Source organism: Chaetodon trifascialis, chromosome 3 (assembly GCF_039877785.1).
Source record: "Chaetodon trifascialis isolate fChaTrf1 chromosome 3, fChaTrf1.hap1, whole genome shotgun sequence".
Classification (NCBI taxonomy): domain Eukaryota; kingdom Metazoa; phylum Chordata; class Actinopteri; order Chaetodontiformes; family Chaetodontidae; genus Chaetodon; species Chaetodon trifascialis.
The window spans coordinates 7,106,745-7,132,706 of NC_092058.1; the positions used below are offsets into that span (position 1 = coordinate 7,106,745).

Below are 25,962 nucleotides of genomic sequence, written 5' to 3' on the forward strand. Positions count from 1 at the left end.
AGAGGCAGGGATTCACATTAGAAAGGGCCGTTTGAACCCAAAGGCAGCTTCTTTATGATAATACTTCACTGCTGCTCTTCACATATATACACTGCATTTGCAGACACTCCCCTTTAATGAGAAACTGCTCTACAATGAACATGAACCATGCAACAAAGGCACTGCTAATTCACTTAGCACTTCATGCCTTCCCTCAGAAGATGGTTATAAAGGGATGAAACACAAGTGCTTTTCATCCCTTTCTTTTTATGTGGAGCTAACCTCCTCACAACAGAGGACGATGCCAAAAGATATTACACACACCACAAAAAAGCATTTCTGGGGGATGTGTTTCCTAAAGATCGTGCCGTCTGAATTTTAGATTGAATACATAATTGCTCAGAATCAAACTGTAGAGCGCCTACAGCAGCATCAACACGTTACTTATTTGCAGCATCTGAAACACACTCTCCTCTTTCGCCTCGCTGATCAACAACACACACTTGTGCTTCGTATTTAAAGGCACAATCAGACAGAGGAAACGCACACGGGTGAAGATGTTGCATGTGCTCTAGCCATGTAAACACCTGCCCGAGGGCAGAGCCTGGAGGAGAGCTGAGTTCCTCGGGTTCACAGTATGACGAGGGCCCGCACCACAATACCCGCCAGCTGGGTTACAGAGGGACTGCGGGGGAGCGGGCAGAGGGTGTGTGATAAGGACAGTCTGAGCAAAGATGGGGGAAAGCTGCAGTCAAGAGTTCAGAGACTTAGAGCTCACATTTTCCATTAACCTCTTTTTTCATTCGACCATAACTCTGCCCATCTATGGCTGGTCTGAGACTCCACTGCCACAGCTGTGGGCTGGAGCTGAGCAGCCATTTGTGACTGGTTTCTTTCCATAAAAAGAACTCCTGGATGTCTGGGCATCGTTTTGTGTTTGATTTCAATATGACAGAGCGGTTGGGCAAACAGACTTTGGATTTATGTGAATCCTTTGTACAGCTGAGCAAGCAGTGTTTGAGCCGTGACTGTCAAAACAATGTTTCATTCTCTAAAAAAAACCCAAACAATTTCAGCTTGGCCTTGCCTCGACGTTAACCCCATTCCCTTACTACAAAACCCCAGGTATGGTGCACAGCGGTGACCTATTTCTGTTGCAGGGCTGCTCTCCTTGTGAGCATTAAGGACAGATTTGCTCCTTAGAGAGCCGAAGAGTTGTCCTGATTGATCACATACACACTGTCCTGCTCTCTGGATGAGGCTTTCTCAAGGTGACCTATGGCACAGTGTATTAGCAGGTAACAGTAACAGCATTGCCAGCAGAAGATTTATCATCAGTGTAGCCAGCACATTTGAATATGTGTGCAAATACTGCCACTCTGGAGACAGCGTGTCAGCCATGTAGTCCCTAAATAGATACCAAAATTCAAATAATAATAATAGTTTGTGGTATCTTGGCATCCAGGTATGTTGCTTCCTTTGCTCACGTTTGGAGATGTAACCGTTGACAGTGAGGTCTGTGGTTTATCCTCAGAAGAGCTGCAACTCACCATTACTTTCATTATTGTCTAATCTGCTGATTATTTCCTCACCGTTTGATGCGAGGCAAGTAAAAGGCAACAAATCCTCACAGAGAAGAAGCTGGAACCGTCAACAGAACGGCACTTTTGCTTGAAAAATGAAGAGCGATTAACTGATTTATCATTAATTTTCTGTTGATAATCGCTTCAGCTCTGTTGCAGAACGAGGGGGGCACAGTTTCTGTGGATGCCGCTGGTGATTTTTGTGTGACCTACAGGTCTTCATGGGATTGCTTGGCTACTATTAACTGAGACCTGACCTGGCACCCAAGGCGGACCAGGTCCAAATTACATTCAATCACTGGGGTCAGAAAGGGTCCCGATCTGCTGCCACAGGCCTGCGTGCCAGTATGTCTAAAACATGAGTTGATCCAATATCCAAAGGGCAAAAATGAGAAAAGAGTTGGAGACGTTGTCCTCTTTCTATCTGGGTCAACTGCTTTTGGATTGGCTCTAGTTGTCCCTGGGATTGTGTCTGACAGTCTTTGGTTAAGTTTCTTCATTTGGAAACTCATTTTAAGTGGTTTCAGGTGGGGTTTCCATGGTTTTGTGTCAGAGCGGGTCCAAAATACTGGATCTCGTCCACTGATGGCACAGCAAACAAAATTCCACTCCTTGTATTGTGGTGGTGACAGAAATCTCAGAGACAAATATTTAAAAACCTGGAGAAACAAAACCAAAACTGTCTGCTTTGCTCGATATCAGCGGTAATTTTCAGTAATACTGTATGTTTGGTCGAACACAAAAAAGTGTTTGCAACAGCTACAATTTCCCGTGCAACAAATTTCCTTCATCTGCCGTCTACTTAGGAAAAAAAGTGTTTTTGCACCATCTGATGCGCATTTACAAACTACTACAACCCTGACTGACAGGCGAATGACAAGCTGATGGGACGACAGCTTAAGAAAGATGATCAGTGTGCTCAGGAGGGTGTAGTCAAACAATCTTTTAATGCCGTTTTATGTGACAGATTGAGATACTGTATGAAAGGTATTGTAGTGTCCTCAAACCCCCTCTGGGCCCATCAAACGGTACACAATCTGCAACAAGCCGAAGTCTTCATGTCTTACAAGAGAAACAGACAGTGACATTGACCTAATGTGGCAATTCCACAACTGAAGGACAAACAAAGTATAGCAGAATCTCCGTTATTTAACATGACATGCTGTGCTTTGACATTTACTGACCAGGCAATCCATTGACCAGCGGTGGCCTCTCATCATCATCTTCCTCCTCGGGGACTGCGCTGTCCTTCCTGTCCATCTTACTGACTGAGGTGGTGCGTTTCCTGGGGACCTCGCCACCGTAGTCTTCATCAAACAGCACCTGATCCACCAGGTCAGGCTGCACCAGGTTGGGCTCCGCCGGAGGCTTCGGGGTCCCATAGTAGTTACCTTACAGAGTAAAAGATGGGAGGATGAGAGACTGACTGGTAAAATAATGCAACCAAAAGCAGATAAAGAGCCACAGAAAAGGAGCGCAGGCCAGCGTGAAAGAAACAAGTAGAGCAGTGTGTCATAAAGTCTACAATTTCACAGGAGACACAGTCAAAGATCATCCACCATGTCTAACATCACTCCAGTTCACTGCATCCAAATCAGAAATTAAATCTCTAAATGTCACACACCGGCGCTCAAGTTTGACTTTTTACAAGTTTCAGCGGTCTGCTCCCTCTGCATGATCTTCACGTCTCTTAACCCCCCGCTTTGTTTCCCCTCCGTAACTGTACCACAGGCCTGTCATGATTCATGTAACATTAAAATCACTTCACTTGGAATTTGCCAGCAACTAATTACACTGATCACTGAATACAGCAATTATCTATCTCTCAGCTTGCTTTTCTTGCTAATGAAGAAAAACCTTGTGTTACGGATTATAAATATTCAGTGGGATAACAGAGCACCGTAAAGAGAGGGGATAGAGTGCAAAACTTTGTTAAATTATTTGCTCATTTAGCTCAGGGGATGATCTATCTATGTACGGCTGGTGAGCAGTATGTGGAACTCAATTTAGGCGTAGAATGGCTAATTATTCAACCTCTATTAGGATTATAAATAATGGTATACTCATTTCCATCCCCACCATTTATTATGATTATTTGTTTGCTAAATGCTGCTCTGTCGGATGTGTTCACGCAATGATATCAATCCACTTGTAAGGTCAAATATTTACTCGCTTTCTACAATAAGCGATCATCAGATTGAGCCGACTCAGCTAAATCATGATTTATAATTAGATTAATTAAAGAATGGGGAGAGATTCCACTGGGAAACAGGGATTTTCAGAGATTTAATTAGCCTCCATAAACTTGATCTTATTTTCATTTGGACCCAGCTGCGTACGGGACCATTGTGTTATGAACCTTTGATGTACTTAAGCGTGAACATGCAGACATCACAAATGCAGTACTGTAAGAGCAGCATTTATCAGCTCCAGATCTTTTTATAGCTTGGTACAAAGAGGGAAAGCTGACAACGGCGTGCATGCCAGGGAAAACAGAGGGCTCTGAGGAGCACATCACAGTCATTCCAGCAGCTTTATGGGACGACACAGCAACACCACAACAGCGGTTTTTGGTAAGTTAGTCCATCTCGAGCGCGGCCTCATCTCCTCAGGCGTGCCAGCTACAATAAACAGCAAACTGGGTTAATGCAGCTATGCTCATCTTCCTCAAAGCAGCGGGAATGTTGGGGAGGAGAAGGAGGCAGGATGAAAGCCTGAATCCCCCCACCCACCCCGTCGCTCCACTCTGTGTTTACTAAGCGACACACATCCGCATTTGTCAAAGATGGCTTCATTAACAGGGGTGGCACAACGATAGCAAGGAGAGATTGGGTCTGCTAGCTAATCCCCGCCTGTCTCCTGCCACACGCTGACATTCATCAGCCAGACGCTACCCCTGTGATTAATTACTTACAAACATGTCTCTTGGCCCCTGATAAATGTGTGTCGCAGATATGGAGGTGTGTGAAAGCGGCGCGTCAGTGAAGATTTGTGGCACCATTTGCTATTATAAATGAAGGGAAGCCTCATAAGCTGATGAGCAGGGGAGCTTGTCCGACGTTACTTGTGATCCCCGTGTCACAGGGTTGATGAGCCAGGAAGAATGAGCCTCCTCTTTCAAAGTGCGTCCAAGCAATTTCATGGCTGCCAGTAATGAAAAGACTCCTGTTGTCAAGGGCACTATGCATAAGCTACACAAGGTCAGGAGCGCACTTTCATCTTGCCAAGATCCCGAACAGACAGTTACGCAGTCACACAACCACCCACCAACCCACCACACATTGCTACTAATTCATGAATTCTGCACTCACATTCACAACCAATTTAATCTGCAGGTCTGTTTTCCTTCCTCGTTAAAGTCCGACTCATTATCACAATGGGGATCCCAAAACAACGGATTTAAAGTGGATCTCGATTTGGCTGAATTGTGCTGTCCCCGGTTGCAGATTATAGATGTCATTTGTCAGGAAAAAACCTCTTCTGTACGTGCAGAACTTTGTTTTCCTGGCGGCTGTCCCTCCAGTATTGCACTTTACTGCACTGGACTATTCAGTTCTTGTTCGGCTGCTCTGTTTTGCTCTCTGAGAGTGACCCAACCTGAACCTCAGAGGCGCCGAGACTGAGCAGGGAGCAAAAGCCCAGAAAGACTCACTCTCAGTGCCTGCTGCAGATGGCTGTTGTGTCTGCTTGGCAGGCAACCTGGGACCCTCCGGAGCAACATGGAGCAGCCAGCATGTACTCTAACAATCATAGAGAGGCCACAGATGTAGCCTTACCCTGTCTAGTATGTATGTGTGTTGTGTCCTGACCTCCGATCAGCCTTTCTGCAGAGGAGGCAGGGGTTTTAACAGGGTCCTGGATGGCAGGGAGATTGATAAGACTGGAGGAGAGGGCGTTTAAATTGAAATTATGTGCACAATGCATTAAATAACTCCCACAAAATATTTCCTAGGCAGTGAAAAAAACCTTATACATGAACCATTAACATAATGAGCGTTCAGGCAAGTCATTTGGGACTATTAGTAAGACCATTATGATTAGCTAAGAATCCCATTAGCTCAGTACCTTGAGCACAACTCACTGACTGTACACTTAGAACTGAAGGTAACTCATGAGCTCTTTACAGAAGGGCTATAACCCATGTGACCTATACAAGAGGATGCCTGTCCTTGTTTATTTTCCTCTTTTCAATGGAAAAAAAAATAGACTGCACTTCAAGCACAACCAAATGGAGTAAATCCCAGTCCTCAATCCAATTACTTCCAGCTCCTCTTTGACTTCACTGTGCTGCTGAGAGATCAACACTCTCTGCCACAGTAGCCATGCAGCACTTGTGCTGACTGGGTTTTAGGGGGGGGGGGGGGCTGCTGCTATCACAGTGTTCAGTTCTCTCTCAAGGAAAGCGTACTGAAACTTCCAACTTTTGAGAAGCTAATCCACACATCTGCACGCAGCCAAGGCAGCCCTGCTTCCACTGCAAAGGGGGTTTCCATTGGGAGCTGAAGAGCTCAGCGCGTTTCTATACCCACTCTCTCGCTCCATTATATGCTCTTCCTCAGCATGCTCTCCATTTCTCCCTCTCTACCCACGGTCATCGTCTCTATAAAAGGTGTAAATCCCACCTGGCTTCAGCTCAAAGACGAAGGACAGCTCGTGGGCGACTTGGCAGCTCCTGAAACCTGATCTTCCGAGTTCTTAGATGATCTATCCCGACACAAGGAGGGATGGGATTTGTTCTGTGTGCACAGATGAGCAAGCGTGTGCTCATACAGTATGTGTGTGTGCCGGCGTCTGTGTGTGTGTCCAATGTCATTGCTGCCACCGTGCTACGAGGATGAGGGGTGGGGGAGGGGGACTAATACCTTATCGCCGGGATCAGAGACTGTTGGAAGAAATTCCCTCAACAGGCAGCCAGCACAGGTTTGAATACACTTCACCATCCATAAATGCACAACACAACACACACAGAAACACACCTGCGCACACCCAGAGAAAGCTTCTCTCAGCTGTAGGTTGTTTGCAGTCACGTCACGTTTAGATGGAGGGCAGGAAGCGAAAGCCACGACGGACGTGATGGAGGAAAGTTCTGACTGTGCTAGTTTAGATGAAATTATGAGAGATACGTATAAACAGAAAATCAGATCATATGCTGCATGTGCCCCTACGTTATGAATACCATTTTTCACCTGAACCAAAAGTTTGGAGGCATACAGCTTTTTTGTTGGCGGTTGGGTCCACGATCTCGATACCAAGGTGCTCTGACTGTCGTTTTGTTTTTGGTAGGGTGAGAGCTGCTATTGTCCTGTGGATTAACCTAGCAACAAGCGTTCAGCGCCGCAGTGCTGATTGCTGATGTTTACGTTACAGTTATTTGCTGGTTAACCACTCGCAAAGGTCCAGTGAAATGCCGCTAAAGATGTGGATCGTCGCAAAACAAGACGGTACGTTATTTACATTCACCTGTCTTATGCGAAACTGTTAATGCCGATTTAACAAGTGTTTGTCGTGTTGCTTGTAGCTATTACTTTAAGTTTATCGGCACAGATTTAAAACAATAGCTAATGTTACACCATTTCCACCATTATCAGACTCTTCCCGACTGCAGGCTGCAGCCATTTTTCTGGTGTTTTTCAGTCAATTTCGTGCATTTTTCACCCTTATGATCAACAACTTTTGGTCCTCGACAAATCGCAAAACATCAGCATTTTGAATGTGTATTACAGTGCTTCCTATGCAGAAAAATCACTTGCTGCCCTCCATCTGCAGTTCGCGCCACGACAAAAGAGTGACGTGACGTCATGTGCAAACAGCCTATGAGAACATTTCTCTCTGGATGAGGATTTGACTCCATCGTTTTAATTATTAAGCACGAGACACAGCTGAATGTGAATGAGAGAACGATGCAGGGGAGGGGAAGGTCCATTCACGCGACCAGAGGTTGGCCCTAAAGCGTTTACAAAAATCCTCTTCCATTTCACAGCAGCCTGGATTTGCAGTAAGAAAGAATGAGCTTAAAGAGAACGGGAAGATTATCATGTTATTGCCATAATCATTGCGCAATGTGAGAGAAATCCTCCATTCCAATCCTCTCATGACACAAATACACTGCGACCGTCTGACTTTTCAAGACCTCTCAATGCAGGGCGAGTGCTTAGGCTCCATTGTGGAATAAGGTGTTAGAAATGGTAAACACTTCAGCTGAAATATCTCTGGCTGGGTAAACTTCTTACTGGAAAGAACATGCGCTTATTATTGTAAGACATCAGTCACCACTGCAGTAAACATACTGCAGCCAGGTGCTGCCAAATAGACATTCATTAAAGCATAATTTTTTGAGAGTGAAGAGAGGAGAGGGGGAGGTCTGGTGCTTTAAATAGCTCTAAAAGTTCAAGTTCAAATTTTGGATGTTTGTGTTGAGCCAAAGCTTACTGGTCGCGTCTGAGGGAGGAGACACGGAGGGGGAAAGGAGGATGCTGGTTTATCCCATGAATAAAGCATGACTTGAGAGTGAGAACACAAGTGATGTGTGACTGTGCAGCCAGCCGGTGGGATCAGCAGGTTGACTGGTTTACATAAGGTCACCATCAGGTGCTATGGCTGCTTGCATGCTCACGCTCTGTTATGCGAATACCTGCTGTATATTGGCAAGAATGGATAAAGACGTGGTGGAGAAATTTCAGAGGGCAGAGTTTGAAACGGGTGCTTTATTTAGGAAAAGGAAAAATGTACGAAGAACATTTTTAAGCGCTGACCCCTTAACTCGCTGGATTTTTGGGGAGATTTCAAGACACAAACATAAAAAGTCAACAAGCAGAGCCTGTTTGTGCCTTTGTTTTGCATGTGTCTGCAAAACCAAACATGATCACAATGGTGGCTACGGCCTTGTAATTCACTGCTTAGCTCACTAACTGTTTGAGTGCCTGCAATAAAAGGACACATCTGCACCTGCAGACCACAACTGTCATCACCTGCTGGTTATTTCTGGTTCTAAAAAGCTTGCTGGTATTTAGTCTGTGATAAATTTCTGGTTTATTTTAATCCCTGCTGACAACAGAGTTCCACCCTTGTCCTGATTTCAACAGTTTTTCCATTTCTATTCAAATACAACGTCTGCATGCTTCCCTCAGAGGCAGAGAAACTGAACAGTTCATCCACACGGCCGCGAGTATCGCTGCTAATCTGGCTGTCACCTCCAACAAGTCTTTAATCATGTTTCACTGATCAATACATTTCATCCCACTTGTCACATTTCACTAAGGCAGGCTGTAAGTCATAATGACTGTGAATATCGAGCTTACACTCACTCCATTATAGAGAGCTGCCAGCGTGAATAGCGTACAGAAATACATGCAGCCACACGCACACCTGCAGGTTTCTCGAATCCTTCACTCTGTGGTGAGACCTACCATCATAGGTCCCACTCTCCAGGAGGAGTCCACTCTCCTCCAGGATCCTGAAGTCTCCAACGCTGATGAAGTTGTAGTCCACTCCCGGCACCTCCCCGTCTCGAGGAAGCCGTGTGGTGCCTGGGAAAAAAAAGAGAAATGCATGAACAAAGCCAGCTTTAGGTATGAGATGCAAGTGTAGACAAGTGTAGATATGACAGGAGTGTAGAAAATGTGGCTGTTGGTTTGGAGATAACAATGTTTGAGAATCTAAGAAACAGACTGTCCTTAGGTTAACGACGTTACATCACTTAACGTGTTTGAAAGGAGCTCTGAGCTGAGATTCAAACACTTTCAAGGTTTCCACACAACAAAAGCAAAAGCACTCAACTCGAGTTGTTTATCAAACACTTTCTTCTTCTCTTCCAGCGCAGCAACAAGATGTGTCTTCTTAATGAGCGCCGCTGATCAACTTGTGAATAAACGATTTGTTTCACTGCACGTATACATGTTTGACCACAACCTCCGCCTGATGCAGAGGGCTCAGTTTGGAAGTGTTTTCATGGTGCATCTCTGCAAAAGACTGCAGCACATTTTTCAGAAGGGTGGATATCTCATGTTGGAACAAAAATCCAAAAAGACCTTGGTGGCATCCTGTGAAAGATGGATAATTGATGAAGGACTGTGGAGCGCTGAGGGGTGTAATTCATTTAATCCTCTATGAGTAACTACAGCTTCTGCTAACAAGTTATTATTGGGAGGTCCTCGATGTGCTGGCTGCAGCCGAAATGAAGCAAACAGCTGAGTAAATCAGGGATTTGAAATATGATGGAAGCATTGGCTTGTGTAACCTCCTGGTGGGGTTTAGGTCCACTCAGTCCCACAGACGGTAGCATCAATGCAAATGACAGGAGGCCGCTCTGAGTGCGGATTCTGCTCCTGTGGTGAAGCCACAGTCTATTTCAATACTGATGGTTTTTTCCTTCCACAGTGAATATCCACAAGGCACAAATGGACACCAAATGATTACATTAGCATGAGGATTATGTAAACCATATTCCATGAATAAATAAATAGGACCGTGTCACTATTGCACTCAAGGCTAATTAGGTGGCGTGTCACCAAACTTGTAAACTCCATAGAAATAACCTCAGCTGAATAGGAGGCAGTGCAGCAGTTATTTACTGCATGGGAGGCTGAACAAAGTGCACAGCATGAACCAATCATCACTGCCACATTCCATGGCAATCTCTGTCACCTAAATTTACTGTCACCCACGGTTAGGGAGCAGATTCATTCTTCAGATCAGAATCCTTCTCAGGGTCGTGGGGAGAGGAGGGAGGACAGTGGGCTGAGGGTAAGAGGGAGGCTGAGAGACGCCCGGGCAGGCCACCGGTCGATCACAGGGGCTAACATACTCATTTACATCCATAAAAAAACAGGCAATTTAAAATTTCAAATCAACTTGACTTCAGTGTCGGAGAAAATGAGAGCACGCCGCAGCAGCCCGGAGAGGCGGCGCAAACCGGGAGAAGATACTAACTCCTCACAGAAAGCATCATCAGCTGAAGCTCTGCTATGCGATGAGTCAGAAGCAGGCTCTGTAACAGGATCAGAGTTTAATGACTGTCTTTCACACATTAAAACAATGCAACAGGGTACAGCAGCAGTGTTTTATACTCATTACACATTAAGATCATTTGCTGATCTGTTTGATAACCATACACATACTGTGCTGCATTGAAACAACCTTAAGCAGCATATTACTCCGCAGCTACGATGGGATCCCACTGAAATATGTCGTTGCACCTTCTTAGTAGAATTCTTGACACTTGTAGAGTCTGTGCCAATTAGCAGTGAAGCCGCCGTGCAGACTGCGGCGGCCCAATGGCCTATTAAATAGCTTTATGTTGCCATTCCCTTTTGTTTTTCCACTCTTATATTTTCTCGCTTAATTGGGCTGTGACAGCTTCCCTGCACCCGAGCAGAGGAGTAAAAGCACAGTTTGAAAAAGGGAAAAAACCATCAGAGAAGCTTCCTTCCACAGTGCGCCATGTACCGCAGTTTATGTTACCAAAACCAGCCGACACTGCGTCGTGTGTGAGAATGCCGGACTCTGATGCTTCTCATTACCAACTTGCCTGCCTGCCGTCGCTGGCTTTGGTCACTCAGAAATGTCCCCTGCAGACCAATTACTTGAGCCACAGTTATGTATCTCCCCGGACCATCATCCCGGATGTCACACTGATGCATACCACAAGCCTCCTATTGTGGATCGGTCAACGACAATATAATGAGGGCTTGCTGAGCTTTGAGGGCACATCCGAGTAAAAGGAGCAGATCTTTTAAAGCAGACCTTTGTAACATCATGACGTGCTTTCCTTTTAGATTCAGGTGTTGACAGAAAAAACAACAACCTGCTTTCAAACAAAGTGCATGCTGATGTCAGCGTGTGGAAGAAGGTGCAGTGGATTAATTAGTTGTTAATGGAGTTAATTAGACAAGAGAGGAATGTGGAGCGGCTTTGTCAAAGAAAACAGAGATTTTTGTGCCAGAATACAAAGTTTTACACTGTGCTGGTGAATACAACAGGGGATGTGTTTGGATCGTGCAGTCCTGGGAAAGCAGATGGAGCAGGGGATACTGTAGCACTCTCATGTGTGAACAGCAAATATGTTGCTACAGCTAGCAGCCCGTTAGCTTAGCTAAGCATAAGGGCTGTTAAGTGTATCTTTCCTTAATCCATGCAAAACAATAGTATAAAAAAAGACCATTCAGAGTTTCTGCTGGTTGCCTGGCAACCTCACAATGACGCCAATAGTCCAGGAAGTCAGTATGTGCTCTGCCGACATAACCCCCATATGAACCAAAACTTGTCATTATTTTACATTTCAGCTTTAGTACAGATAAAATAAATGGGATATTACATGCAATTAGGCAAAGGTGCATATTACTGTTTCCCCCCCATTGTCAGCCTTTTTGCTAAGCTAACCCGCTGCTGGCTGTAGCTTTGTATTTACTGGACTCACCTGACTCCTGACAGGAAAGAATTTCCAAAATCTGTCAAACTGTTCCTTTAATTTTATGGCCGTGCACGGCGCTTGAAGCCACCGTGTTCACATGTGTCTGTCTATCCCAGACCGAAACAAATTGTCACCGTAGTCTTGCAAAGTCTCACACATGTGCCCTGCTGAGACCTATTTTCAAACCAACTGGACTGAGAGGATGTCACGACGGGAACATCAGAGGTAGTCAGTCAGAAATGGCAGGCCATAAATTTAACATGGTGATTTCGTGCATGGTTTTTTGGTTGGTACTTCAAAAAAAAAGAAGAGGAGAGAGAAAAGAGATGGCTTTGCTGTTGAAATGGTGAGAAAGAACGAGGGAACAAGAGAGGAAAGAGGACCATTACAAAGCCAAAGCCTTTTGGTCCTTTTGTAGAGTGTTCGCTTTGAAGACACTGAGGCAAGCTCTGTCGTATACGTACGCTTACCCCACTGTTGTCGCACTGGCTATTAACATTTAACAAGAAATGCAAAACAACTTGTGCACCAACATTTTACCATTATTCTTTTATCCTCAAACATAATAATAATCAACTGAGGAGCAGAGGGAGAAGAAGGAATCTGCTGCTGAAATGAAGAGGCACAAAGATCACAGCTGTACGTGTCCATGATGTGTGGCTCGTCCCTGCGTTTCTGTGCACGTGTACCTACACTGTACATCACAGCAGTGTGTGTGTGCGTGTGTGTGTGTGTGTGTGCAGGCGTGAGACTGAGAGTTTGTGCGAGATCAAACTGTTTCTGCCCATCTCTGATCTCAGCGGGGCGTCGGAGGGCTGCTTGTGACCCTGAGCTCTTAGAGAAATCCTCCTCCTTTTGTCCTCTCCGGAGCTCTTGAGAGTCTCCACCAGCTTTTTTGTAAGAGTCCAAATGAGATGAAGCTCAGCCCAAGACCCAGTGAAGGAGCCTCTGGGATTTACCGCACACACACAGTAAAGACCTTGCTCTCTTCGCCTCCCTGCTCCTCACTGCCTCTCCTATCCCTCCATTACAGAACATACTCGATGCTTGTCTCTCTTTTCTACTTGAACATTCCTGTTGTAGGTTTCATAACTGGCCCAAAAGTAGATATTAATGCTTTCATTAAGGCCCCGGTGTGGTGTGGCTCAGCATTCTGACCCTGTGGTGTTGGTAGGACAGCACAGATCAGCTGCAGTTGTATGTGAGTACAGCACCGAGGCTGGTGGTTAAGTAAAGTGGACCTTTGGCACAGTGACACAAACGGCCTCTGCTAATCCTCTTGCTATCTGTGTGATAGTCGCACAGATTTCATAAATTCACCCTCAGACGTGTTTATCTATAAGCAATTTATGATGTTCATCACATTCAAGAAATAGTCTTGTATCGTCATTTGTAATTTTGCGGCGTACCACTGCTCCCTCAGCTGCCATGTGTACTTCTACCTCAAGTATTGATTTCCCTCAATGAGAAAATAACTTCTCAAGTTTCTTTGCCAAAAAAGATGAGGAGTCAAACATGTACAGCACGTTTGGAGGATGCAGCTGCAAGAGCAAAACAACGGCGGAAAGAGCAGTTGAGTTTTGGGAGTTGAGAAAAAGCAACAGACAAGCCCATTACTCAACAAGCAGCTTGTCTTGTGTGTGCACTGCACTGTTGTCCACTGTGGTTAATGTCAGCGTGGCCAGTTGTCTGCATATATCAGTGCATATAGATGTTACATTTTCATCAGAAATTCATAAGCGAGGCGTCTGCATCCTGAACTGATGCCCCACATACAGCTGATGTTTGGATTTTAAACTTTGCATGTTATAAATATTTAACATACATTGGTGAAAATATAGACAAACTGTATGTCAATGTTATTTTTGTTATGGTTCAGTTCAACAACTGCTCTGGATCAGGTGAGATCTATACAGCATATGCACCTTTTTAAATGGTTTAATATGTAAGAACTGGACACCAGCAGCCTCCCAGTGAACACAACCAGATCAGCACCAAACACAGCCACCAAGACCAGCAGAGGCCAGTTTGACGACAGGGAAAAGGGTGCGAAGGTGAAGGTGAAGACACAACAAGCTGAACCAAGGACCAGGAGGGAAGTAAGAGGAAGGCCGGTCATCAGGAAAAGCAGCGCCTAAAGCTGGATTATTATCACATTTGACTCGCAGAACCAAACCAGGGTAAGATAGTAAGGGAGAGAAACTTGAATACAGAAGGTGTGCTGGTGTTTTTTTCTGTTTAATAAGGAAAACAGGTGTAAGATTATTTACTTTCTTGACATTTTGTGGGTTTATTTCTTTATTTAAGAGACTAAAAAAAGCTAAGAGCGCTTGCAACTTGCACACATCTCCCCTCTGAACCTGCAGGTTTCCATACTGTCGGACTCTCACCTCTTGAGGTACAAAGTGGTGTTACGAGACAGGACGGGCTGCAGCTAGCTGGTTAGCATGCTAATTTAAGTAGATATCTCTGCAACACAACACGTGTTAGTTTACACATCTTACACATTGCACCGTGAATGCGCCTGATACTGAGACGTGAACACTTCACACTGTAACTTAGATTTTTCCATTTCGACATCCAAATCTTTTAATGACGAGGACTGCAGATTTATGGGATTATTTCACCCGTTTTGTTTGCAGCTCATAACACTGTTCAATGCAATTAATTAAAAAAAAAACAAACTTGTTTTTGCTTTTCTGATTTTTCACATTTTTTACTTGACGCACAAACAAAATCAACTTGTAAATATGAAGGAAGCTGCTACCAGAAAGAAAAACATGGCTAACCCAAGTAAAAAAAAAAGGCAGGCGAGGGTAATTGAAACAGAGAAAGAGTGAAAGTGAAACAGAGAGGGTGAACGATGGGAGACTGAAGGCGAGTAAGTGAATGATGGAGGTGCTGTCACTGTGCGAGTCCTGGTCTCTTGCTCATTAAGACAGTAATTCAAGCTGGGGATTAGAGAGTCAGACTCATGCAGCGAGCCTACTGGCTGCTGATGATGAATGGTGGTTACGGGCCATAAAACCTCAACGACCGCCGCTATTGTACATGTAAAAAACAGAAAGCCATGTTCCTGCGGTAGTTAAGATCGAGGGGTGTGCAGGTGAAAGCAGTGTGTGGAGGAAAGAGCGGGTGAGAATGACAGGTTGGAAGAGTGTCCTTGGAAGAGAAATTACTGATGCATGGGTTTTGTAAAACTCTATAATCATCCTCCGTCCATCCTCTGCAGCTGACCTGAGATGAGTGCAGTGAACTCAACTACCCAGGAAACAGCAAAGTTCAGAACACGAAGGAAAGAGTGAGCGAATAAAGGGGCGACAGGGACGACCAAACAGACGAAGACGGAGAAGAAGAAACCAAGCGGTTGAGCAGGGGGTTGCAGGAAAGTTCCTCCACCTCCAAGATGAAAACAAACAAATTAAATATACATGAAAGGTAAGCAGCTTACTTCCTGAAAAATGTCACACTTGTGCATCCAAGTCCCCTCTGAACAAGCAACTTCCAGCCCTCGGGGGGGCATAGAGAGCAGAGATGCTGCTTGTTTGTGACAGTGCTGTGCCTGAGAGTCTGTCATCGCCTCAGGAGCAGTCGCTCTGCATGTGACTAAAACCTTGACTACACTCAATTACAGTGCTCCTGTGAGCGGAGTCGCTCTTCAACAGGATGTGGTAAATATTTAGGCCAGAATATCTGCGTGAGCATCATCACACTCTCAGAATTACGAAGTCACTTCTCCTGTTGATGCATTTTCACGTCCACACGTCATCTGGTGCTTTAAAAACGCAGCGCAGTGGCTCTTTAAAACATCAAGTGGCATCACTTCAGGAGGGAATTCAGCGAGTTGTTCAGGCCCCTATAATAAATGACATAGAAATTACCTAGCCTTTTTAATTTGATAATCATCGCCGTGTGTGTAAATTACAGTAGGAGCAGACAGATGCTATTTATTTGAAAGAAATCTGGATTTCTAAATTGGGAGGCATTTGCACCATTGTGACAAATAACCTGCATTTCTGCAACCCACACAAACATTAATCAGGATATTAATTTGCACCTTTACTGTGCTAACAGCCTTATCGCTCTAATTTTGGTAATTTTCATGCCTCCACTTAAAAAGATTACGATACCCAAGCCTATAAAACCCTTTGAATAACCTACAAGAAAAAAAAAGAAAGCAAATAAAGTGACGTCAGGCTAAAAATTCTCCTTTTTTTCCTGAGCTCTTGGAATATGACATTTTACAGATACAAGGTTTATGTCTGAATGGCAAAAATCAAACTGCGCACTTATCCACTCTGAACACCGGTGACATCAGAAACATTTCCACTCTTTGCAATGACGTAGGGTGCTATTTCATTCAGATTATCAGTAAATGACGGCAATCAAAGGACATTTCCATTGAGCATGAATTACTGTGACTCTGAAAATGTATACAGCTGCTGTTCTTCGCGGTGGCTCTAGGCAGCGCACAGTAGCAACCTTTTTATTTACCACTTCATTACTGATTTCAGCGAAGAATAATAGTTGGTGACGGCCCCGCTGAGCAGAATGTCAGCGAGGGAAAAAGCAGAGCAGCCGAGGGAAAACGCAAGGTTATTTATGGAAAGAATATGACTTTGATCACTGCGGTGATACCGCACAGAAGTAAATAAGTTACATGAGGGTTAGAGAGATGTCCTTGGTCGGGTTGCTATGGTGACACTGAAGTGTGCGTGTTTTATAAAATGTGCGACAGAGGGCTGTGAGAGGGTGACAATGCAGTGTGTGTGTGTGTGTGTGTGTGTGAGCGTGCTGTGAGTATAAGGGAGGGAACACATTAACGCTGCTTCCAGTGGTTTGGATTTCCAGCTGTGTGATGCACACATAACCTCCTCATCGTTCCCATAAGGTGCTTCAGATAAAAGCATATATGTACTGAAAGCAGGCCGTACTGTGCTCGCCCGGTTTTCTTTGTGCTCGCAGGTGCTTGTGAGTGAAGGAGGGTTACGTATGCAGTCCTGTGTGATGTACTCACAGGGGATGGTGCGTAGGTAGAGGTTGTCCCGGATGATCTGTTGGAGCTTGTGGTCCAGCGAGCCCTTCTGAAACTGCAGGCTGAGGTAGTGACGCAGATCCGTGTTCAGCACTTTACCTGCGACGACAGAGCAAGCAGAGACATGAGGGGTCAATGAAAGCATCGTGGTGGTCTCTGAGAAGGCTTTAGGTCTAAAAGGACATTTATCCAAATGACACATACCCCCACAACGCGATCAATACCACAGCATAGATACAACTGTTGCTGTACTTAGCCATTAATAGCATAGATGTTTAATTTCATGGTATTTTCACAGATATTGAGCGCTCAATAGTATATAATAGATTGCTTTAAAATAAATATATTCAGTTAAATTCAGTTCAATATTTAGTCATCCCAAGAGGGAATGATAAAGGCTGAGCAAACGCCATTAATATCAAAAGTACAGACTAAAGGCCACAAACTAAAGGCGCATTACAAAAAGAGAGGTTTTATTCTATGAGTGCAGAGTTCAGCAGTCAGTTTTAGTAAGCCACAGTTATCCAGGGTTAAAGCCCATCACCATTCGGATCTAAAAACCTCTCTCTCAAAGCCCTTTGGATAAACTTACAGCGGTGAGAATATATGTTCTTTAGATTTTATACATTTCATACAAGGTTTTCACTCACACAATTGCAATATCATCTGCAGCATTACATATACAGTGTACAGTATGTATGTGCAGCATGTATGACCACCTGTTATTTCTGGCTAAGTCCTTAAATCCTTGTTGATTTACCTTTTAATCACTGAGGGTCAGATTGAGGGGGAGGACGAAAGTAAAACAGATTTTTAAACTCTGATCTCTTCCGTTAAATCCACTTCAATCATTAAAGGTAAATGGAGATTTAGGGTGGGAGAGAGGTTACAGATGGATATTTGGCCTAGAAATACTTAAAATGTGGGGTGGAAAGGGAGCATGACGCTGCATTGGATTACTTTTCTGATTATTTTGCATTCTGAGTGAAGACAGCTTGTCAGAAATTCAAAGAACAAACCGGACTGAGCCGAATTCACTGTCATCACCGCCTCAGTTCATCTGAAGCAACAAATCTGAAATCCAAACTGCTAAGTGACACATGATGGATGCACTGCTCACGCTCGACTGTTGTTACAGTTTCAACAAGCCTCAAAAACTTTTCACCAAAGATGCGCAATGCCACAACCTCAAACAGGAGGCGCCGGAGATTTTCATGAGAAAATCTGAAAAGATTTCGCCTTTGCTCTCAACTCCCAGAAGCCTTTGTAAAAACAAAGGAAGTTCATGCAAAGTTTGAGGCAGAGGAAGACTTCAGAGTCGTCATACACAAGCAGGGAAAAAAGTTTTTCTCTGAAAGAACATGATGAGGAGTTTGGAAAACAGGAAGAGATCTTCGGTGTCTGCCTGCCCTCAGCTTCAGCGTGAGCCTCATCTCTTGACAGAAAGGGGAGACTCGGCTTTGAAACAGTTTGACTACAGAGGAGTAATCACTCTTTTTCCCCATTTCTCCCCCCTGTTCTCTCTCCGTCTCCCTTCCCCTCTCTGTTCACATACAGACCAAACTCGGCTCAGCATGACTCGTCTCTGCATTGCTATGAATACCAATCAGAGGGAGTAAAGATGAGATCTTGCTACTGTAGAAGTACTGTATCTGCTAATAGAGAGGGAGATGTACTTCACTACAGAGGGGCCATAGAATAATGATGAGCTGTGGGAATATTTCAGCAAGCTTTCTCAACCCTCAAATCCTCCCTTCCTGCTCCACTCGTGACAGAAACCAACACGGGCCATTAGTGTGACACCACAGCAATCCCATTATTTTGTGCTCTAAACTCGCTCTCGCTTCAAGTTTTGGAGGCTGTTGTTGACTCACATCAAAATGCCCCTCATGTCCACAGTCATCGCTGCCATCTGACGCTGTTTTAGGAGCCGTCATCCCGGCGGGCCTGGCTTTTCAGAATAAAGGTTGCATGTTCTCCGTCTGCCTCTCCAAAGAGGGCTGCATCACAGCTGGTCTGACAGACAAACAGACTGAGGCTGGGGAACCAAGGCCCAATCTGGCAACTCTCTCGCAAAACTGTCCCAGAATATCCTTTTTGTTCAAATTCAGCTCGCACACGAGGGAATTAATAGGGAAACAAGGCCGTTTCAACAAACTACATGTGCTCCATATGCTTTACGGAGGCTTGTGACGTAGCATCCAAAGGAGGATTCAACACAGTTCAAAATCAGCCAATCCGTAAAACCTTAAAGCCACAGCATCCCAACTTTTGGGCAATTAAACCCACAATAAATAAGAGACATCTGACATCATGTCATCATGTCTTTCAGTGATAGTTTTTTCAGTCAAAGCTTGCTGTCAATACTATAAAATAAGAATGAATTACATAACAGTTAATAATAGCAACCAAAGCTAAGCATACAGTAGTTAAGACCTTTCAAACACAGATGTGAAGGCTGCTTTTTCCATCTCCTTTATTCACTTCTTACATGAATGCAGGTGCTTAAGACTCAGATTCGAGGTACGACTCAGAAAATAGCAAATCCTGGGCTGTGTGAGGGGAGGAAAGATGCAACTAGTGAGAAATTAACACCTGCCATGCCACTGTAGCTGGTAACGTTTTGGTGATTCTTTCATTAACGTCTTTTTCCTCTTTATGTCTTTCCTCCCTGATGTGCCCTCCTTTTTGGTTTTCTTCCTAAACTTCGAGAAGCGTCTTTTCTAGCTGTTTTCCTTGTTTTCTTTGAGAGCTCGGGTTCGGTCAGGAATCATTGATGTTGAGGGCCTTCAAAGCCCACTGAGACGTTGCATGCGAGGGCTTTGGGCTTTACAAATAAACTTGATTTGACTGGTTTTTCATCTTCTCCTGTTCTCCCCGAGCACGAGCAGTTCACATCAGATGCTGCTCTACATATTCAGTCCTTAATTGTGGACTTAAAACTTTACATTTGCAGTGATGAAACTCTCCCTTTGATGATGAAAGAATGATAACATCTTCTTGCAGGAGCTGAGTGCTCTCTGTAGCTCACACACACACACACACACACACACACACACACACACACACACACACACACACACACACACACACACACACACACACACACACCTTAACAATCAGTAGCCAGCAGGCCTGAGCAGTGGATGTTTGTGGCTGTACAGTAGAGCCACCAGGTGTGGACCGCGAGTCCCGCTGTGAGACGGTACGGCAAGCATGCTCAGTCACACTTCACCGGATAAATGAAAGAAAAAGCACACACACACAGAAAGAGGCACACACTGCTCTGATCTGCTCATTGCGGTACAAGCAGAGTGCTACAGTGTGGTCTTTGTGGCTTCCTGGGTCCTGTCAGAGACTGTTAGTGAGGCTGTCACATCAGAGAGAGAGAGCTCCTCATTCCTCCTTCCCACAGATAACACCGCTGTTGTAGCAGGCCTCATTTTTCAGTGATGAGGACTCAATGGGCTCTATTGTGCCCAATCAGCCATCCACTCACTTCTAGGTTACTTCTCTACAGCCAGCCGGGAAGATGGACATACTGTAACTGTCAAAAATCACAAGGGGGCACATTTGGTCTCGTTTCTGTCACATTTCTTTTTTGAAATTCTCAACTTTTACCATTTCTGTTTCATTTTATTCATGTCACTCCAGCACGCTCAGCGCACTCAGTGAGATGGCAGAAAATTCCCTGTCATTTATATCATGGGCTGTGTCCTCAGGCTTCCTCAGAATTGGATGAGACTAATCAAAGTGATTCCGTTAAATTAAGCTGTTGCTTCAGACTCGGCTCCTCCGCTCCCCTCTGCTGCCTCGTCATTTTTGCATGAAGTGATGGCAGAGGATGTGTCAGAAAAGAACAAGGTCACCCACGGGAATCCTTCAGCAGCGTGTTGCCATTTCACCTAGCATCAGCAGCGCTCCTCCTCTCAAAAAACGGAGGCTCAGAGAAAATATCTGCAGCGACGGAGGCTGCGCCTGGCGCCCCTTGCGAGGCGACAGACTGTTAACGTCCTCAGTTAGACCAACACCTCGCTCAGAAGCCACAGAATTAGATTAACACTCAAAGCTCCAGACAGATCTCACTCTCACACAAGCACATGACATGCATCTCCGATTCGTTCGGTTGTTTGTATATGTCCTTGAAAAATGCACAAATTCATTTTATAAAAATGACGCTGTGAGATAATGAACCTGAAAAAACACTGATATCACTGTGAGCAAAAAAAAAAAAAAAAAATCAGCTCTATTAGTTAATTTGCGATGAAGTGTTTTCATTTTTTTTAGTGGTGCTCCAACTTTCCCTCAATGAGCCTCATCTACTTCTCAATCAGTTATTTTCTAAAATTCCCAGAACTCATGTGCTGTTTTGAATGCGTAACATTACTTTATCTTATAGAGGCAAATCAATTTGAATGGTATTCATCAAAACTGCACTTTCCAACCAATTATCTAATTCTGATGCAATCACTAGATTGCAAGTTAGAGCTTTTTCTGATGAGACAAGTAAAAATACATTTATGCCCCAGCGTGAGCCACCAAGGAATGCAAGTCTGAAAGGAAGAGGTCAACATTACAGGAAATCTGCCTTTTTGCTTTCTTGCTGAGAGATAAAAGAGAAGACTGATACCGTCTTTATATCTGTAAGCTTATGATGAAGCTACTGCAAGCAGCCAGTTCTCTTATAGCAGCTTAGCAGAAAGACAGGAAACAGGTGGAAACTGGGTCTGTCTGAAAGTATCAACCAGCAACTCTAAAGCTCACTTATTAACACATTATACTGTTGTTTGTTAAAGCCGTACAAATAACGCAGTATTAAAGAAGAGGGTGTCTTTATGCTAAGCTAAGCTAACCGTGGGCTGGCTGTAATTTCATATTTATCGTACAGACAAGAGAGCGCCATCAATCTTCTCATCTAACTCTCAACAACCAAGCAAATAAGCATATTTTCCCAAATGTTGAAATACTCCTTGGAGCAGCACGGCTGTGTGTGGAACCATCTTCTTTCCTCTTGATGGATCTTTTTCTAAACACAGCGAAATGTGTGCAAACAAACGCTGGGTGTCTACCGCCACATTTCATTCGGAGGCATTCTCCCCGAGGCAGGTGGGCCGTCCACTGGGAGGTCATTATCTCTGTTGTCTGACTGTCACTTAATTAACAGTCCTCTGAATGGAGAATATGTCATCAGGTCTGTTCCCTGACACCTTTCTCAGCGCGCTGGGTCATCTTATCAAGACACCAAAGGCGTATTTCACCCATTGGGAAGTCACACAGTGCGCATGGACTGCATGCTTTGGATGTTTGTGCAAAAGACTGCAATTTCTGTTTCTCACATGTAACACGTGTGATTGACTGAATGTGCTCCTTTTGTTTTTTCTCTTAAATAGACACTCATGGGACTTCCAGGCACTGCTACATACAGTATGCTTTGATCCAAAGATCTTTGCTGTGTAACTAGTAGATGATTTTTAAGTAGAGGAGGAACAGATCTGTCAGAAGTTGCTTCGTTATTTACCTTTAAAGTGGCTGGTTATTTTACTCCTTACCTCTCTGACCTATTAGAGGGTCAGCTGTTATGAAGGCACAGTGCGCTAAGCAGCTAAACATCAAGTCCAATAAAATACATGCTTCATAATTGCCCACCAGAATGACCAATCTTAGGCTCAATAACAGCTTGCTGAGGGTTAGGGAAAGATCATGGTCTGGGTTACATAATTATGATTGTGGTTGTGGTTATAAGAAACCGATGTTGACTGTAAATAGGAAAAGAGGAATGGGCAGCGGTCACCGTTATGGCTCCATAGCAACGTCACAATACTTCCTCTTCTGCTTCTGATGGACAAAAGCCATATTTCCGAGGGCTTTGTCACTTTTTCTGGGCTGATGTTGCCATATTTTGCCAGAGAACATGGTTCAAACCAACAGTACTGTATATCAAAGTCCTAAAATTTCCAACGAGACCAAATCTGTCAGGAAAAAACATGAAATGAAATCTTGAATATTTCAGTGTAAACATCATACAGCTTCAATTACAGGTGGGCAGAATGACTCTATATACTTTGAAACTTACAAATTTGCCAACAGTAAGAGATATTTCCATTCTGTTAATAAAATGTTGGACTTCCCTTTAATATCTCTATTGGTTGGACAAATCAGTGAGCTGGAGTGATTTATAGCAGCACTGAATCTTTTATTGGATCGTTAAAAATACCCAGTTCTGTCCCCACAAACACAGCTGGAAAACATCTCACCTCGCTGTCACAGCACCTCCATCCCCTCCACTTCCTGATGAGAAAATCAGCTCACACTGTATACACGCACCAGTAATCTGAACTAAATCACTTTGATACCTACGGTAAAAATGTGGACGTGATAAATATGAAACGCTGACATTTAACGAATCTGTGAGACCTAGGCTGCCCCACAGCCTGGCTCAAGGCTGGACACATGCGGTGTAACCGAAAAAAGCAATATTTTTCATAAGAGAAGAGAGCAAATTCAACAAAGTCGAACACAAATTTGTGATATTAAGTTATAACTAGGTGATTGCTCAACCCTCGCTTGTGCAACAAATTGGAAGAAGCCGATAAACTGTCAGAAACAACAAATTAAAAGAACAAACAAAAAACAAAATAACCGAAAACCAATGCATTTTGTGAACAATCGTCATAAAAATGTAATCCCAGCGCTACCCAAAACAACAGGGCAGCCATCTTTCGAACTGCTTTAGTGTTTGTTTGTTTTCTGGCCTGCTTTGCCTCTTTGTACGTTTCTGGCTTTCTGCACGCTCCATATTCTGAGATTTTACCCCGAGGTGTTTCTTACACTCTGTGCTTTTAAATCCCTCTCTGTGATGCTCTGCTTCACCCATACTCGCAGGCCGGCAGATGCAACCGTAGAGCCCCCCCCCCCCCCCCGTCTTGTCCTCCCTCTCCATCCATCATGTGGTTTGTGACAGGTCACCAACATCCTCCTCATCAGGCTCTCCTCTTCCCCTGTGGCGCTCAGTCAAACGGTGGCCCCCAACACCTGAAGGACCTCTGGTTTGCTTCGTCTCATCACTCTCCTGGCCTGACAGCAGCGACCCCCTCTCCCCCCACCAACCTCCCCCATCCTGCTCTAACCTTGCCGCTTCTTGTGGCCATTTCAGGGGACGAAATTGCCCACGGGCGCCTTTGAGTGGCAAGGTTACAGCAGGGAGCCCGCTCAGTTTTTCAGACCGCCGTACGTGAGGCTGGGATCATGGGGCATCTCGCCGACTCTGCTGAGAGAAGCGAAGAGTGTGAGTGTTGTGCCATAAGCCTGGCTTATGATCTCACACCTCACGCAGTACCGTCAGATGAATTCTCTTCACTTATATAACTGGAATGGAGAGCGTTACTACGGCTGGAGGATCCTGCTGTGTGGCTGTTTTCAGTCTGTCTGCTTGGCTGGCTGGCTGGCTGGCTACAGAGCTATGCAAAGTTAAACAGGCGGCGGTCTCACACGCCCCAGCCTCTCCCTCTCCCTCTCCCTCTCCCTCTCCCTCTCCCTCTCCCTCTCTCTCTTTCTGCACACTCTGTCATTTCACCTCATTTTAGCAGCGGGCCAGAGGTCCGGCATAAGCAGCTTAAAAGGATGACCTAAAAGAGGGAGTAAAAAAAACACACACAAAAAACAAGACAAAACAAAAATCCAGAAAGGTGATTAGATTTTGTGTTTTTGATGCTGGCGTGACTTCAGGAAATTAAAGTAGTATAAGGTAATTATTTCTGCTGCAGTGTGATAAGTGTGGAGTGAAAATAATCTAAAAATAACTGCAGCATGTGACTGTTTCAGATACTTTAAATACACAATAAGTATTTATTCTCCTTTACCATAAGAATGGCAACAGTAGAAAAGCTTAAATCCCTTCCCACTGCCTGCAAGCCACATGTGCATATGTCAGAGCCACAGCCCCCCCCACCCCCCCATAAAGACTACAAATATTCCCTCATATGATCATAGCATGACACAATTTCCAGCCCACTGATCTAATAAGTACACATGAAACATCTGCCTCCGCATTAAAGTTAACTAACCGTATGCTTTCTTCTCCTGTCCTCTGCCACCCCACCAACCCCGCCAACCCCTCCCCCTCCATCCATCACCACTCAGGAGATGGAGGCATGACCTTCCTCCTGTAAGGTAAAGGCGAGATCAGCCCAACTCAGCAGAACTGCAGGGGCGGGGGAAGGGGGGCTGGGGTTGTGCGAATTAACAGCAGCATCAACAGCAGGAGTGCCAGCACCGCTGCGATAATGTGAGGGGAAAGAAGAAGTCCTGGTCCCAGAGAGACGGCGAGATGGGAGGGAGGAGGGAGAGAAGGTGGCGAGAGGAAGGAGGAGCGCTGCCTCGCAGGTGCTGAGTCATGGTGTTGCTCTATTTTGCGAACCTTCACGTTCTCCTTCCTCAAACCGTCAGACTCCAGCTCTAGTTTTCTATTTCGCTGCCTCATGCTCCTCCAGTCTGGCTCTTCTTCATTTCACATCTCTTCCTCCACTCTCTCTTTAATGAGCAGACTATGGCCCATGCCTCTGTTCTATCATTAATGTGGTCTGTGCAGAATGAGACAGCTGGAGAATTAACTCACAGACACACAAACACACACACATACACGCACTTTACATCCCATGTGGGTCTCCACTTAGCATCTGGCTCAGACAACATGTCTGCTAAACCTCATAATAAGAGAGCATTTATCCATCCAACCAAAGTTTGCACCGCACTGATGGGCAAATCTGAACTTTGCTCTTCCTCGCTGTGTGTGAAAGTAACAATTACAGACACCTCACACCCCTGACAAGTAAATCAGATTAACTTTATTGGCTCGTGACAATACCGGCAAAACTAGCAACAAAAGGAGCCAAATAATATTTTCATACATTTCTCATTAGTTTGTACCACAGCTGTGCTAGAGGCTCTTTGAGGCTGAT

General features: G+C 44.6%; 1 protein-coding gene across 2 annotated transcripts in view; it reads right to left on the bottom strand.

Annotated features, from left to right (window-relative positions):
- Positions 1 to 25,962, bottom strand: part of LOC139328679 (membrane-associated guanylate kinase, WW and PDZ domain-containing protein 3) — a 122,280-nt gene that overhangs the window by 22,670 nt on the left and 73,648 nt on the right. For both annotated transcript variants that reach the window (XM_070958598.1, XM_070958599.1), the window contains exons 2-4: positions 16,988 to 17,104; positions 8,969 to 9,088; positions 2,747 to 2,953 (exon numbers count right to left, since the gene is read on the bottom strand). In XM_070958598.1, coding sequence (XP_070814699.1) covers positions 2,747 to 2,953; positions 8,969 to 9,088; positions 16,988 to 17,104 — 444 coding nt within the window. The remainder of the gene's footprint in view (positions 1 to 2,746; positions 2,954 to 8,968; positions 9,089 to 16,987; positions 17,105 to 25,962) is intronic.